Source organism: Drosophila tropicalis, unplaced genomic scaffold (genome assembly GCF_018151085.1).
Source record: "Drosophila tropicalis isolate 14030-0801.00 unplaced genomic scaffold, ASM1815108v1 contig_158, whole genome shotgun sequence".
Lineage (NCBI taxonomy): Eukaryota > Metazoa > Arthropoda > Insecta > Diptera > Drosophilidae > Drosophila > Drosophila tropicalis.
The window spans coordinates 901288-918103 of record NW_027172602.1 but is presented as its reverse complement, the minus strand read 5'-3'; the positions used below and the strand labels follow the sequence as shown (position 1 = coordinate 918103).

The following is a 16816-nucleotide window of genomic DNA, read 5'->3' as shown; positions in this document are numbered from 1 at the left end:
GAGTTTCACTGTCTTTCATCATATCTAACTTGCCAGTCAGAGCCTCACCAAGTTTTCCCTTAATAGCTTTGTGGTCTCAAAATATGATTTAAGAGAGACGACACCAGCAGTGTAATAAATATACAATTTGGTGATAATTCATTACGGAACATAAAACAACGCAGTCACGTTAAAGGACCTACAAGTTATTATCTCATTTCAAAGACACTTGACATGCATTCATATGGCCAGACATTAGATAAACCGGACAGAAGAGCTTAGAAATTTGGAAAAGTATCAGAGGGCTACATGGAAGTTTTTTTTCCATTTAAAGGTCATAAAATAAACGCAATATGATCCATGTATATCATGGCATAAAGTTGTATTTAGTTCTTAACTTTGGGCTCAGGGCTAAGACACTTCTTGTTGGCTGCCTTTATTTGTGTTTACAATCGATTTGTCTAGACTTTTTAGAGACCACCTTCGGTTCAAAGGGCGGCTTCTAGTTGATCTATTTTTGTGGTTGACCCTTACAGAGCTCTACACAAATCATTTATAGTCATTATATAGTTTTTTCTATTAGAAACAAATACAGTTGATTCAAAGCCTTGTTACTTTAATTGGTTTTAATTGCTATATTTATTCCATTATTCAGTTTGTACAACATTTCTAAAAGTATTGTTATCTTTTTCCAACTTAAGCAGATTTTAAACTTTAAACTCTATTACCCTTGTTGTCGAATCGTAAGATAGACGCCTAAAAATAAACAATCGACTTTACTAGATGGCTTTCTTAGACGCATGACAAAACTAAGAGCAATTCAATGGTTTAATTGTTCTGAGGTATTTATACATATGTATACATTATACATAGATATAATAGTATTTTGATGTAAAAACAAATGTCAATCACACAGATTAGTGGACCATGAAATTTCATAACTGAAAATGAACAACAGAATGCCAGCCTTCCTCCCTCCCCCTTATATTGTTTTCGCTTTGGTGTTTTGTGTCAATTGCATATTATTGGGCCTAGAAAGTATGAGAATAATGCACTTAACCCTAGGGTATTATGAATAAATTTTACAATTAATTATGTTTCATTTGCTTTTCCCTTTTAAATGAAAAATAAATAAACGATATTAATGTACATATATAGGTATATAACAAATATTTTTTCAATCATGGACATTGACCATTTAGTATTGCAAACAAAGAGTGAGAGAGGGAAGAGAAATACTAAAATATAAAAAGAGTGAGCAAGAAAGCTGGAGAGTGGGAAAAAAATTGGGCAATCAAGCAAAAAAAAAAAAAAAAATTACCACTGCTTGTCATTTTGTTATAGATTTACAGCCTTGTTAATATTGTTTATAACCAAACATTTTTCTTATGTGTGGACACACTCACCCACACACACGCACACACATTTTTTGACTGACAGTCATGTATTTATTTATTTTTTGTAATTTATGTCAATCGATGCTACTGTATTATTAAGTATTATTCTTGTTTCACAATTTTTATGGCCATTTCGATTTGACTTTTATTCCACTTGACCAACTTTGCTAAATTGCCTGCAATTACCGCATCATTTGTCACACCCCCCACAAACGAAACGAACACACAAACACACACACACACACCCCAAAACCGAAGGCCAAGTTTGTGAAAATATGCAATTGACCAGAGAAAATTGAAATTGAATTGTTTCATGTTGAATAAGTTGCAAAATGCCATTGACAAGACAGAGACAAGAAAAGCTTATGCTATTCATAATAGTAATCATCTAGTTAAACGGTCTGAATGATGTATAATAATTAACATTTGTCAGCAGTAAAATCGGTTGCAACAAGCTTATTAATTTTTTGTATTGTTTGTCGAAATTAGTTTAAAATAAAGCTAGGCATAAAAATACAAACATTTATACAGTTACGAATGTGTATGGAATTTCATCATAATTAACGTAATCAAGTGCTTGAGGCTAAATATATTATTCAATCTTCTAACAGAAGAAAATATTTGTTTACAAATACCACAAATATTTCGACAATCACTTTTACCACAAAAGCACAAAAACCTTTGAAACAAAGAGACCACTTTTATGATTTTTAACTCATTTCGATTATTGTTGCATTTCAAGAAATTAAAAGCCAAGATATATGTGTTTGTTTTTTCTTCTCAAAACAGTTGAAATGACAGAGTAAATGCAAATCTAGAAGACATTTCAAAGGATTGATAGACATTTATCATTCTCTGGCGATAAGCTCTCTATTGATTAAGGGACGCGATTCAAAAACTTTTAGTAATAGAACTCACTGTTTCATAGGTCTCAGTTGTTCGCCTTGATACGTATTTTTGATTATTGATACTTTAAATTCCATTAATGTATAAACGAAACCAAGATTAGGAACTTTTATTGCTCCTTGATATGGATGAATTAAACTTAAGGTTGATAGGTATTCTTTGTATGGTGTATTTGGTATTTAGATGTGTATTTTTATTTGGTCTAATTAAACCATTTTGTAGCCTGATTGCGTTTACATTTCGTTGTAGTTGTTGTTGTTGTTGTTTTTTTATGGCTGGAATCCGTGTTGGCCGTGGAGTTTTTTTCTTTTCTTCCTTCTGATAAATCAAATTTAAATGTTTGAGTGGAATTCAAATTTGTTGCCACTTTGCCCTTATCCTTGGCCCCCGGAAAACACGTAGCATAAAATGAAAATCATTACCAGAAGTGTCAGAAAGAGGGGGAAAAGTGTGTGGAAGACGTATTCGGAAGCTTTGCTTTTGCGTTTTGGGACTGCAATTGAGACTGTCGTTGAGTAAATGAATTGACTAACTGGCTGGCTGACTGCCTGCCTGCCTGACTGACTGATTGATTGGCTGACGCTTTTTGTTGTTGTTGTGTATTTTAATGTTATTTAAATACTTGCATAATAAATGCCTTATTTAATCTTTAAACGCAAGATAGGACAAGGGCATGGCAAATCGATTGGAGATGGCCTATTCCATATTTATTGTCATTGCCTATAGAAAGTCTAAGCCTCAATATCAAAATCGTCGCTGATTGGATCGATTTAGATAATTTAAAAGCTCTTCAAAAATGTTTGGGCACTGAAAGGCATAAGGAAATGAAAGAATGAGAATGAGAAAGTGTTTGTAAAACACTCCTATATCTAAAATATTAATATGTATATTGTCACAGAGTTTTAGCCTAAGGTTTCTAATAACAAGGTCCTATTTTCAAGAGCCCGTTAGCAAATACATATATGTAGACTGAAACTAAAAACAATATGTTATGTTTTTTGGGAAAAAGCTAAAAATCATTTACTGCGGAAGCCAGAAGCAGGTGTAAATAAGTTATAAGATATTACTTCGACTGATTACCTTTGCAAATAATAATATAATGAGTAATTATGTTGAAAAAGGGGTCTAAAGAAAGTCAAGACAACGATTTTGCTGTAGAAATTCGAAAAGTTTAACAATCGAATTTTTACTTGATAAGAAGATAGATAGAATAGTCGATTGGCAAAGAGGGAAGGATTTTTTTCTTTCTGTTTTTGATGCTACCTTGACTTCTTTTTTGTCAGGATGTCAGCGGATTTCTCTGAGCTGAATTTCTATTAGCAGCAATACAATCTCTTCCTTTTGGCCTTTTCTATCCCTTTCTCTCTCTCTCTCCCTCTTTTACTCTCTGTCTCACTCTTGTATTTTTGTTTTGTTTTGTTTCTTTTTTGTTCAACTTTATTGAAGGCTCACAAAAAGGGAATTTAAAATGAGACGCTTTTGGCAGTTGGCTCGTTGTTTACCGTTATTGTCATGCGGTGTTGTTGAAGTATGTGTGTGTGTGTGTGTGTGCTATTAGAGTATTCAGGCACTTTTGCTAATTACATGATATCCCATACACACAAACACACACACACACACATAATTATACATACATACTCTTCTTTTGTGCTGATTAAGTGGAGGGAATTTCATTCGGTTTCATTCTAAGGGAGGCAATATGTATTTCGTTTCATTTCGATTTGTTGCCAAATTGAATGAAATCACGGCCAAATTTTGGGGCATTATGAGCAAGTCAGCAGTAAATGGTCCACACACACACCCACACACTCCCACATATACACGCACATATGTCAAACAAAATGACGATGTACTCGTGAAATTTGCTGATTGAAGTTTATTTATAACCAAGTAGCGACGGGTTTGTAGGTTATCCTCACTAATTTACCTTTCAAGCTCGCTTTTCATATAAAAGTTTAGAAAAAATTCCAAGTTGTATGTGCTCGTGTCACGTTGACATAGCTAACGTTGACCGCAGAGTAGAGAATAGAAGGCAGTCAGAAGAATTTAAGCTGTCATCGTTACTGCTAAGCATTTTTCTCCCTTCATCTTACCTTTTTTGTTTCCTTGTGATTTTCTTTTTCTGCCTGCCGCCTAATGCTTAAAACAATTTCATTTACATTTTCGGCACATTTCATTCCACTCTACTATTTTTCCTTAGCTTTCTCTCTCTCTTTCTCTCTTTGTGTATTTGAGCCTTGCCCTGTAGCGTATGCTTTGGTTTTTTCTTCTTCTTTTTGCCATTTTTTTTTCTCTACCACGTTTAGCCTTGCTTTTGTTTAAACATAGCAAGGGTAAGAACGAAACTGTACAGAACAGACTCTCTCACCTTTTGGCCATTGTTCTGACCCAGACCCAGAAAGGTTTACGCGTCCTTTGAATTCAATTCAATTAATTGAGACATTTTCCGTTAAAGGCCTGTTCTTCGAATAGCCTTGTCAATGCTCTTATTACGCAAAGTACAATATTATCATAAAGTTTTAAGATACAAAATATCAATTGACAACATACAGTAAGTTTCCTCCCCTATCCCTCCCTATTATTAAAATTTTTATTTAAAGCAAAGCAAAAAACTCCAAATGCTTAAAGTATAGTGATAAGACAGAGACAATCTAAGCTTGAAGTCTGTTTCTTAATTCTTTCGCAGTTCAAACTAATCTAACTTACGAGAGTGGACGAGAGTGAAGCGACGCACCCATTCTAAAGGAATGTGATTGTTTTTGTAATTCGCTTTTTAATCCATATCGTGGTTATCTATCATACAAGTATCTAATATTTAGTCTGAAATTAGCGAAATTCCTTTAAATAATACGTTCCAAACGTAACCAAAACTCGAATATCCGTTTTGTAGAGGATTGCAAAGTATTTTAAAAATATATTTAAATTCTTGTTTATCATTTAATAATGAAGCAAATTTAAATCCGAAAGAGCAATATATTTAGAAGCAGTAGCACTTCAATTATTTTTCAATGAACCTTTTAGAAAGTTTTCTTTTCAATATTGACGATAACTTCACACTTAACTTCGACTTCACCATACGATAGCATGACGATTTTCAAGAAACCTTCGGGCATATATTGGGGAAAACTATCGGTTTTCACTTGACATTTTTCAAAGTAATATGTGGCGGGTCCGACTTCGGTTATATTATCCTTGAAATAGGGCAAATTTGAGCAGTCCTTAGCACTTTCCATAATGATATTCTTATAGAAGTTGTTCAAGACATTATAGATACCCTGTCTCTGAACTCCATATGGTTGCAGCTTATAGGTTTGTCCACTATCTGCACTGCGATAGGTGAGCACTTCCACATCAATGCTAGGAGGCACAAGTATGCCCAAAATGATTTGTCCACTTAAACCAAACTCCCCACGCCCCATGCGTTCGATGCGTGCCTCAGCTTTCACTTGGCTCTCATCGCTCGATGTTACCGTTATGTCAACCAAAGTGTATGTCCATGTTTTCTATCATTAAATGATTAGCCAAACTATATACAATCAAAAAGGAATAGAGACTCCTGTTTACCCACCTCGTTGCCCAGAGCCTTTACAATCGGAAGTATAAATAGCAACAACAGCAAAAATTTGAAACTATAAGTCCACATCTTGTTAAATGATTAAATTATCATATAACATTGTGTGTTTTATATATGAATGGTAGCCATACTTTTTATAATCCATTTGTTGCATGCCATAAATTTCATGTTCAATGTTTAATCTAAATCTTTAAACACATTTGGCCACATGTGATGAAACCTAATGTTGTACACAACAATCCCATGAAATGATATCTAGATAGCGAAATAATTTAATTGATTTCATGAAGTTTGTGGGTATTGGAAACGACCTCCATCTCACTCTTAGCAAAATCCACTCGTTAGGCTATAATTTTTGTTTTCTTTTTGTGCATTTTATTCAAATTTAGTTTTCAGTTAACTCAAATTTAATTCCTACCATATGAGCGTTGTATGCTCATAATGTTGTTATGTGGGAAGAAAAAAAAGTTTTAAACATAAAGGACCACGCCCAGTTACATCTATTTATACATTGATACATATGTATGTATGTAACGACAATAGGTCGGGTTAAAAGGTTAACACAAAACAACAAAAACTTTTGCCAAACTCGAAACAGAAATCAAGCTCAGCTGTTACGATGCTTTAATTTAAATTTTGTATACTCTATCCCAAACAAGAATATCTCCATTATGCAAACGACTCATTCAAATTGGTTTCTAACGACGAGATCAAAAGTAATTACCAACTAAGATCTCAATAGAATTTTGCAACCTTATTAGTTTTATATGAAACAATGTCATTCGAATATTGAATTAGATAGTTTAGCTGGAACACACTGCGTATACGTGATCATTGCCAAATTGATGAAAGCCAAAAAACGACTGAAATTTTGCAACTGGAGTTGGACTGTGAGCGAATACTTTCTCCTAATGCAAAAAAATAGACATATCCTTGTCTATATACCCAGCCAAAAAGGGTATGTTAATGTTGATCAAATGAATGCAGCGTATAGGCGAAGTATTTCTGTCTGGATAAACAGAAACTTATACTTGAGGTTTTTTTGGTTGTTTTAGTGGTTTACGTAAAACTGAAGCAGCTCTTAGCATTATTGACTATGATAATGATAATTATTTTTAAATTTGTTTTCCAGTAAAGATCCTGGCCCAAAGATGCGTCGCTCCTCATTCACACCCGTCTTTAATCTGAGCACCCAGGAGCCTTTAATTGTGGTTGAGGAATCACATGCGGCCGAAGATGGTGACGATCTGGAAGGAGCTGCTGGTGGCTATGATCCTAGTGGCACTGGTGGCGGCGGCGGTGCCAGCAAGCGCACGAACAGTGATGATTCTGAGCCCGACTCACCGGTGAATCCTTATCTCTTGTGCCCGTTTCCCGATATGCAACAGCGACGCAAACATTCGTTGCCGTCACTGCAGATCACTGAAGGGATAACAGCCAGTCAGGTGCGTCGATTGTCTGAAGTGGGTGGCGAGACTGGAGGACTAAGTCCCAAAGAGGTAGAGTTTTTGGCAACACTCTCGCAGAAGGCCAATCCAACCGCAGGCGGTCGTCGTCATTCGGTGGTCACTATATCGGCTGTCCCACCCACGCTATTTGGCCGTAATCGTCGTGAATCTATTTCCGGTGTTTCGTTCAGGTAAGTATCTTTTTGTATTGTTTTCGTCCCCATAGGAACACTGAAAAGAGATGCAGTAAAAAAAAGAGACATAGAGAGAGAGAGAGAGAGAGAGATAGCTGATAAAGATAGAGTGAGTCAGGGACATAGTCAATTTGTTTGGTAATTGGGAGTTTTGTGCGCCATTAGCAACGGAAGTGCATGCGTCCAAGGACATTGGACATTCTCCATCCGCATGCTCATTTTCTATGTACTTGTATATGTTCCTTCTTACACCACCACCACTTTCACCCCCACCCCCTATCTGTTGTGGCGTAATTGAATTGCCCCACCGGCTGTTTTCAAGCTTTTGTACCGTAACAGTAACATTTTGATACCCGGCATGGCCAATGCGAATGCGAGTGAGAATGAGAATGAGGGGGCAAGGACCAGGGCAATGGGCAAGGACAAGGGCAATGGGCGTGGACATGGGCGGACGGCAAAGCGAGTGTAGTTGAAATTATAATGAGATTGCCATCAAATGGCCAAAGTGGACCAGGAGTCAGGCTTAGGTCCCTATGCATTTTTAATCGCCGCCTATCGATGTGAATTGCCTTGAAAAAAACCAAGCCAGAAAAAAATTGAATCCGTGGCAAAGAACGACTACATAGTAAAACGAAACGGAAGTGTTGTGAATGGTGCAAAAATTTAAAGGCTGAAATTAACTTAACTCAAATGAGCAAAAATGGAAAAAAAAGTGATAATCAAAATATAGATAGTCCGATTATAAAAATATACTTAAAGGAAAGGAACAGGGATTAAAATTAAATTGAACTGATTATGAAAAGCATATATGATATGATGAGTATGTTAAATGTAGGGTATTTAGAATTTCCCATTTCCGACCTGTCCGCCCTTCAGCCAAAACCCAACTTCCGCCTTTTTACCGCAATTGTTGCCCTCTGACTTTGAGTTATGCGTACATTTTGTGCAGTTTTTGTACCGTTTGGCAATATACCAGCGTGTATGTGTGTATGTCATTTTTAATTGCATTCCTCACATATTCTCCACCCATTTTGTTACCCCCCACCTTGACGACCTTTGTGCATGACCATTAAATGCATTTAACAGCAGGAAGAGCTGGACAAGGAGGAGGAGGAGGAGAATGAAAAAGAGCAAAAGGGCGAGGAGGTTTCATAAAGTAATTTATGCACAATGTGATGATGGTATTACAGACTCAGTGAAAAGTTTTCATCCATTTGCTAAGTCAACCCAAAGAAAACTCAGTTTCATTTCCAATTACTGTCACAAATCGACTTGCAGCTAACTGTCGTCAATATTCATATTCTTTTTTTTTTTTGTTTTGCAGTGGAAGTCGTAGGGGCAGTGTCATTGCTGGTCCACCATTAACCGATCATCGTGGCAGTGTACACAACTTGCAATTGGACATTATGGATGGAATTGTGCAGCAGCGGAAGACGCGCAGTGGCAGCGGCGTATGGACAGCTCCAGTACTCCAGGAGGCAGATAGCAATGTGCCCGTACAGACATAAGCGCTCAATGGCGGCCATGGCACAAAATATGGGACATAAGAAGCAAGGGAAACGGATATGCACAAACACCACTACACACTCACACACACACATAGACAAACACAAACAAACACAAACATAGAGTTACCTGAATGAACATTGAACTGGACGTTTATTAACGATTTTTGAGTTTTGTTTTCCCATTTTGCGTCTCTCTTCTCTCTCTCATTTTCGTTTTTTTCTTAAATTCCTTTTTTTCGATGCGGCACTGTTTCTTTTTTCTGTGAAATTGCTTTTTGCGGCGATGCCGTAAAACAAATAAACAAAACGCAACACGAAACAAACAAATAAAAAAGAACAGACGTGCAAAAAAGCAAACAAAAAACAAAAAAGAAACAAAATATGAGTAAAGCAATAAGGAAAACAAAAAGAAATCGGGAAACTGCATACAAACAAGAGAAAATCCTGAGGAAACTCCTTAAAGTGGAAACGTAAGAGGAAATGTGCACACTAGATAGAGAGAGAGAGAGAGAGAGAGAGAGACAAAAAACGAAAACGAAATGGCAGCGAGAAAAAATTTGCTATTTTGATTGGTGGCAATTGCCAAAACCTGCCATGTGGCAAGCCTAGCCAACCCATACACATACATACACACACACCCATACTTAGTCACACACACTCACACACACTTTACACTAAACTAAACTAAAAAACCAACCACTAATTTCGCTTGGAGACGAAAGGAAATTAATCAAAAATTGAAAACCCCAAAAAATTAATCAGCATAGTAAAATGAAGAAAAAGTATAAACAAAATATAACAAAAAAAAAATAAGCATAAACAGGATAAAGCAAAAATCATCGCAAACAAAACAAGAAAAAATGTTTCCCCAAAAAATGAACCAAACGAGAAAATTCTCATCCCTTTGCCTCTACCCCAAAAGCAGCAAAAAGAAAAATGGAATAGAAAAAACACAACAACAAAAATGGTAAGCATTCAAATCAATTTTTTATTATTTCTTATGTTCTTTAACAATTATCAGTTGCTGTCAAGATTTTGATCTCCTTAAAATGTAGAAAACTTTGAGCTTAAGCCGAGGCGAGAGAAGAAAAAGAAGATTATTGTCTGTATGTATGTATAAGCAATGCTAGCAAACTAGTTGAGAATTACAACTCAGTGAAGCGAAAAAAGATTGGCAATGACAGAAACATCTATTTATTATGGCTTAAGCACAAGGTTTTATTTTGCATTTGAAATATTTAAACATAGCTTATGTCTTGAAATAAATTTATATTATTTTTACATTTTTTTTTCTCGAAATTTTTATTTATTTTTATTTTTTTATTTATCTTTGTTTTCTAATATCAACATCACAGTAAGTTCAGGTTAAAATTAGGTGGTTAATTCTAGATTTCATTTATATACAAGCCCATATATAATTATATATTTCTTCGACATTTTACGATTCTTGTGCTGTCGTTTCTCTTATTATAAAAGCACGTTTGTCATGCAGTTTCAGTTGGGCAGGGAATTTGCGAGAACTAAGGACTTCTTGACGCATTACGGTATTTCTTGTGCCATAATTTATGAGTTTTTGATGCACTTGCCACTTCATAGCTCATTTTGATGGCATTTTCTTGTCTAGACCAATTTCATAGAGACTTGGAATATTTTAAATTTTGCAGTTATTTTTTTTTTTTTTTTAATTTGAAGGCATTAGGCGGAATGAGGGTAAAAAAACAAAAAAAAACTGTTCTAAGAGTAGAAAAAAAAAAACGAAGCAACTATCAAAACGGGTTTAGAGACCGCAAATGGTCGATGGACATGATTGGTTTGCATTTTTAATAAAGCGCTGCTAGCACCTACTAAAAACATAAAATACCCCCACACACACACACACACACGCACACACGCACACATATAATGAATGCCGCTTCGCCCCAAGGACATAAATGTGGCACAAGCAGCAGGGCTGCAGGGAATTGACGAGAGAGTAAGCAGTGAAAGAGTAAGAGAGCGGGAAGAAGTGGGCAAAAAAAAATGGAAAGAATCGTCGGGGGCAAGGACAACACGCGCAAGGCTGTTGCATTTAATGGTGCAACTGGAATAGCGTATACGGGATGGTTTTGTAAAGCCAGTTTTGCTAATACCCTGCCACAGAACATTCATTTTCCTTGTAATGAATTTCTTCTACGACCTGTCTGCTAAAAGAATCTATCAAAATTAGCATTAAATTAAATATTTTCTTTTAACAACTCGTAGAGATATTGTTTAGTTAGTTGGGTTTAGCCTGTATAGGGTATATGTAGTTTCGATAACATTGGGAAACTTTTTCCATTTTGCTCTCTCTTTGGCTTTCACGTGGCGTATGAGTAATATTTTGCAGGTAGCAACAGCAACAGCTGCATCAATGCCAATGCCAATGCCAGACGTTGATGCTGAGGATGCTTTTAATGGCCTGGCGTTGTTTTGTTTTCTCATGCTGTCGCTGCCGTCACCCTTCATCCCAATGACCCAATCCCTCTTACCACCAGCATCTCTGTCCATCTGCCACCTCATTTCTCTGTCTCCACACAAAAACTGAACTCATTTGCAGCTCAATAAAGCTAATTTAATGTGGGCGTGTGAAATCAAGTAGCTTGGCCACATGTTGGCCATTGTCCTGTTGCCTATTTAATGCTTGGCTTAAAACTGTTGAAGCAGAAGTTCATAAAAACAAAATGCGCTTTAGATATATAACAAAGACCTGACCTTCGTTTTTGCAACATTTTGTTAAAAGAATCTAAAATTTCTCACCAAGGGAATCATCAAATTTTACCATTGCAAAGTCATTAAATCAGAATGTAGATTTCGTCAAATGAATTCACTGCATATAACAGCCTAATTAAGGATATTTCAAGCTGAGTTTGCTTCTAATTCTAGTCCAAGCACTTGAAAATTTCTGCTTTTTTTTATTATAATTCCAAAGTTTATTCATATAATATTTCATTTTGGTTTAATTCATTTCTTGGCTTATATTAATTTCAAAATTATTTTGGCATATTCAAAACTTCACTAATCAGTTCAAGGATAATTAACAACTCTCTTAATATTTCTTGCAGATTATCTTCCCCGCCCAGCGACATGTATCTCATTAGCAATCGATTTATATAGTCTTAACATCTACGCCTACATAATCTATAACTATAAAGACATATATATATATTATATACATCTATATGAAGCAAATGTATATGTGGCAAACAAAAAAAGGAAAAGAAAAAAACAAAACAAATCTATATATTTATTGTATATTCAGGAATTGATAAATTAGTGCAGAATTAGTAACATAATCCCCCCTCCCCCCACTCCCCTTTTCCAACCCGCTCTAAACTATAACTTAAATCTTAGTATCTAGTTGTTCTTTTTTTTTCCTGCCCCTTTTCAACCATTCATCTAGACCACCGTTACGTTATACACCACCTAAAAAGAAAAGGAAGAAAATGAGAAGAATCTCAACTGTAGCATATATATATATAGTTTATATACCTTTATATATCTTGAATCAATGAGATTCACATGTTACATAACTAGAGTTGGTCAGATTGTCAAATTTTTTTTAAATTCAATTGACAGAATTGCTAAATTCGTTTCTTATATATACAATCACCTGATCATTCAGTTTAGATATAGCGACTGTTTCTCTCGGACATTTTCACTGTAAATGTTTATTGGGAAAGAACTTTGGGAACTTTCGTCATGGAATTCTATATTTTATCCCAAGTATTTTTAATTTATATCAATTTATCATAAAATCCTTTTGCCATCTCAGTTTTGGTTGACTTTCGAAAAACAAAAATAAGAAACAAATTTAGCCGTTCTGCATAAAACATTTCTAGAAACCAATGAACAACTCCAAATATGAAGAAAGTAAAGTAAAAGAAACCAAATGTACCTACCTAATGACTAAAATGCAAATGAAGAGAAACATTTACAAAGAACCTTAAACTAACTATAAGCTACATACAATCGATATGACGAAGGAGATGGAAAAGTTTTGCAAACAATTTTCAGATCTCTTTGATTTAATTGCTTAAGATGAGAGGCTGGAAGCAAATAAACAACAAAAACATAAAAAAGGCAGAGTTAAGCTCCTTGAGAGGGAATAAACTGAAGGTTGGCAAAAAGTATTAGGGAATCTGATATTTAAGCAATATATAGTTTCTGTAAACAATTTAGAAATATAAATTAGTTGTTGTTTGTTTTTTTTTTTTTTTTTTTTTTGTAATTTTCTGTTACCAATTGTCAAAACACTTTTGTTGTTTTATGAAATTATCTATATGAAATAAGGTATACTGTATATCGAGATATGTCTTCGAATGCTAACCAAATTTGATCTTTACACATTCGATCACCGATCAATGCCCACCAGCGCCACACCCACAGTAAAGTACAATCAAAATCTGGTCCGTTGTAAGTCACTGTCAAGTGTGCCAATATTTGAACTTGGCTAGCTGCTTGCCCCAGCCCAGCAAGTCAGCCAGCTGTAGTTCGATCCACCCAAACCCACCAAAGAAACAAACAAATAAACAAAGAAAAAAAAAAAAAAGCAAAAACAAAATAAATAAAAAAGAAAATACTAACTTAAACTATGCAAACAAACACATACATATACATATTATGTGTACTTATATGAAACAAGAAGAGTAAACAACTAAAAGAAAATTTATTAAATACTTTTTTTGTCAATGTCTCGATGTTGTTGTTGCTTCTAGAGTATATCAAAGAAATATGATTATAAAAATAAATATATATACCTATGATAATTATGATGTATCTATTCTAAAATAGAATCTTAGATTGTACATACATGCAGACACACACACACACACACACACACACACTACACACACAAACCATATAAATTGACAGTGCAAATTTTTTTAGTCGTTTTTCGTTGAGCAAACATTTTGCCAGCATTTTCACGACCTTGCCCAAGTCCCACTTGTTTCTTTTGATTGGAAAAGACACTCCCCCTAATATACATATACATATGTATGTATGTATGTATGTATGTATATTAAATACATATATTTATAAATAATGAGCTTCTATTCCTCCCATTTGACTTGATAAAATGTCGCTGGACGACGAACAAAAAACCAAAAAAAAAAAAAAAAAAAAGAAAAGGAAAAGAATAGCAAAAACACAACACAAAAAAATTAAGTCTACATTTTTTTTGTTCCCCCTTCCCCCGTTTTAATGTTATTATAAAGAAAAAGTCAATGAAAATGCAAAAAAAAAGAATAAAATATATATATATATACATATATATTTATAGATTGAACTATGTATGTATATGTACTATATGCATACTGATATATTGATAACGATATAGATAAACTATATATACATATACATATATAGAAAACTTATTGTCACAACGCAAGAGCAATCAATGTTTAAAATTTATTAAATGTTACAACAAAAACCAAAAAACAAGAAAAGAGAGAATAAAGAACACAAGGCGTTTTAATCCAATGTGTATATATATATATATATATATATACATATTATACGTATTACAGGATTATATACTGTATAAAGAAAAAAAATACTAGACATACTTTCTAGTTGTGTTTGCATTTTCGTTATGCCAAACAACATGATAATCAAATTCTGAATTAACAATTACTTACTGTAGCATTGTTAATGTATGGCACAAATACGATGATATATAAGATTCTCTTGATTTACTGTCTATGTTTGACTATTTCCCTATGAATCTCTGATTCTCACATCTATCAGCCTATCCGCTAACTTTCCTTTTTGTCCTTGTGTTTTACAAAAATCAAAAACAACAAAAAAACCAAAAAAAAAACTAAAAACAAAGTAAAGAAACAAACAAAAACAAATTAAACTTATTAATTTTAACGATTAACTTATTTCGTAAGTTTAAGCGGATACCGTGTAAATGGAGCAAAGAATCTGCAAAAAAATTTAAATAAAGAAAACGATTTCCTTATATTACAAAAAAAAAAAAAAAAACTAAACCAAACGCTGTAATGTGGGCTTTTCTTTTACGGTTAAAAGCTTTTCAGTTAACAGTACTTTACAAGCAATAACAGTAGATTTTTGCCAGAGCTTTTCGCAAGCTCCATAAAAATAACTGTTAAGCTATAGTTTCTTCAAGCTAAGCTTTTTGGTGTCGCCATCGTGTAAGAGACATATGAAACATTCATGTACAACTTTTTTGAGCTTTGTTATATTGATATTTTTTTACTACGGTTTCCATATCCTTTTATTTCAGATCATTAATATCCATGTGAAAGTTTCAAAAAGCTTGCACTAAAAAAAAGGACGCTAACAGGGTGATTCGTGGCACTTTTGAAACATCTCTTAACTTCATCAGGACACACCGCGCTCTCAAGGTAAATAAAAACAGATATTTTAATGCTTCGATTCTTGGACTCTTTCTCCATATATACCGTATATATATATACATATATATATATATATATATATATTAGTATATAGTAATGCTATGATTTGTAACTGCAATGTTCCAGTTAGTTAGGTAATGGTCCTGAGAGCTTTTATCACACTTTTTCTTACAAACCGAAACAAAGTTTCAGAAAAATATTATTTTTAATAAATTACGCCAGAGTTGAATAACGTAAAAATAATAAACAAAAAATTTATAGTTATAGTTGTAACTCAAAAGATAAATATGACTTTTACGGTGTTCATAATCAAGGAAATTGCCAATTAATTATATTTTACAACCAATTCATTAGTGGGGATTCACTATTTAAATAGTTAGTACTTAACATAATCAATGACTATTATTAGTATTTAAATTATTTGATTGCGTTGTTGCTTCAGATGAAGATAAAAGAGAATATAAGTTGATTTTCAGCTAATGAAGCCTTTACGTAAAGACTTTTCTCGATTATTCCAGGTGCCTTAACTATCAGATGACACATTTTCATGGCATTCTACTTACTGTCTAGTCAGTAAGGTTACCGTAGTAAGAATACGTCTCGATCAAGGTAAACGTGCTGAATCTGCAATAATTTATCAATTTTTTTGTTTTTTTTTTTTTTTTCTTAAAATAAATAAGATTAACATGTTATCACGCACCAAGTCACTGACCTTGGCTTTGGCCATTTTCGTTTAGGCTTTTCAGAGCAATCATATGTGACTTTCGGTTAATAGTTAAAACATGGCGTGGCCCTTTTGTAATTACATACTTGAGTTTAATGCAAACGTTTTGCAGCAAATGCCAACTGTTTGATATTTTCAAATATTTAGCTTGGTTAGAACATTTAAATGGAAATGTGTTCAATATGAAAATGCCTGAAGGGTAGCCTAGATCTGGCTGACTACTGGATATATGTACCTGTAGGCGATCGGCATCGGTAATATGAACATAAACATTTTAAATGTGCAATATCTGTGAGCACTTGTGTGTGCATTTGTGTGGGTGTGTGTGTTGTGAGTGTGTTTGTGTGTTCTTTTCCATATAATCCGTAACCGTTGGTGATGTCACTCGAAACGATCAAGTGGCAAGTGGTTTCAATTCAGTCTGGCATTGTTTATATTGTAAGCTTAGGATTTTGTAGTATCGTCTGATTGTCGGCAAGTTTCAAATTAAGTTCAAATTAAAGAATATGTATTGCCACATTTCACTTCGGCCAAGTGGAAGAAACATAAAAAAAACAAAAAACAAAACAAATATTATACTTATATGTCTGTATGTGGATGCTGCAAACATTTTAGCATACTCAGGACTTTTTGTTTTCAATTGTTTGTTGATTAACAGTAAAAAACAAAACTACAACAAAAACAT

At 34.1% G+C, this 16816-nt stretch overlaps 2 protein-coding genes across 5 annotated transcripts in view; one reads left to right on the top strand and one right to left on the bottom strand.

Moving 5' to 3' along the window:
• Positions 1 to 12459, top strand: part of LOC137587234 (uncharacterized) — a 51984-nt gene extending 39525 nt beyond the window's left edge. For 3 of the 4 annotated variants that reach the window (XM_068303561.1, XM_068303563.1, XM_068303562.1), the window contains 3 exons: positions 6989 to 7495; positions 8823 to 9973; positions 12087 to 12459. In XM_068303561.1, coding sequence (XP_068159662.1) covers positions 7008 to 7495; positions 8823 to 9006 — 672 coding nt within the window. In that variant the 5' untranslated portion in view covers positions 6989 to 7007 and the 3' untranslated portion in view covers positions 9007 to 9973; positions 12087 to 12459. Of the gene's footprint in view, positions 1 to 6988; positions 7496 to 8822; positions 9974 to 10038; positions 10170 to 12086 lie in introns of those variants that run through there. The other variant, XM_068303564.1, reaches the window with a different exon arrangement.
• Positions 5097 to 5925, bottom strand: LOC137583061 (uncharacterized). Its single transcript, XM_068297952.1, has 2 exons — positions 5851 to 5925; positions 5097 to 5785 (listed from the first exon to the last, which is right to left on the bottom strand). Exons 1-2 carry the CDS (start codon positions 5923 to 5925, stop codon positions 5300 to 5302), a joined length of 561 nt encoding a protein of 186 aa, XP_068154053.1. The 3' UTR covers positions 5097 to 5299.
• Positions 12460 to 16816: the final 4357 nt, after the last annotated feature.

What these genes read in the sequence shown, in the direction of transcription:
- LOC137583061 (XM_068297952.1), bottom strand. Translation starts at nt 5,925, where the DNA reads ATGTGGACTTATAGTTTCAAATTTTTGCTGTTGTTGCTATTTATACTT. An exon ending in TAAAGGCTCTGGGCAACGAG is followed by an intron (nt 5,786 to 5,850) that starts GTGGGTAAACAG and finishes ATTTAATGATAG; the next exon opens with AAAACATGGACATACACTTT.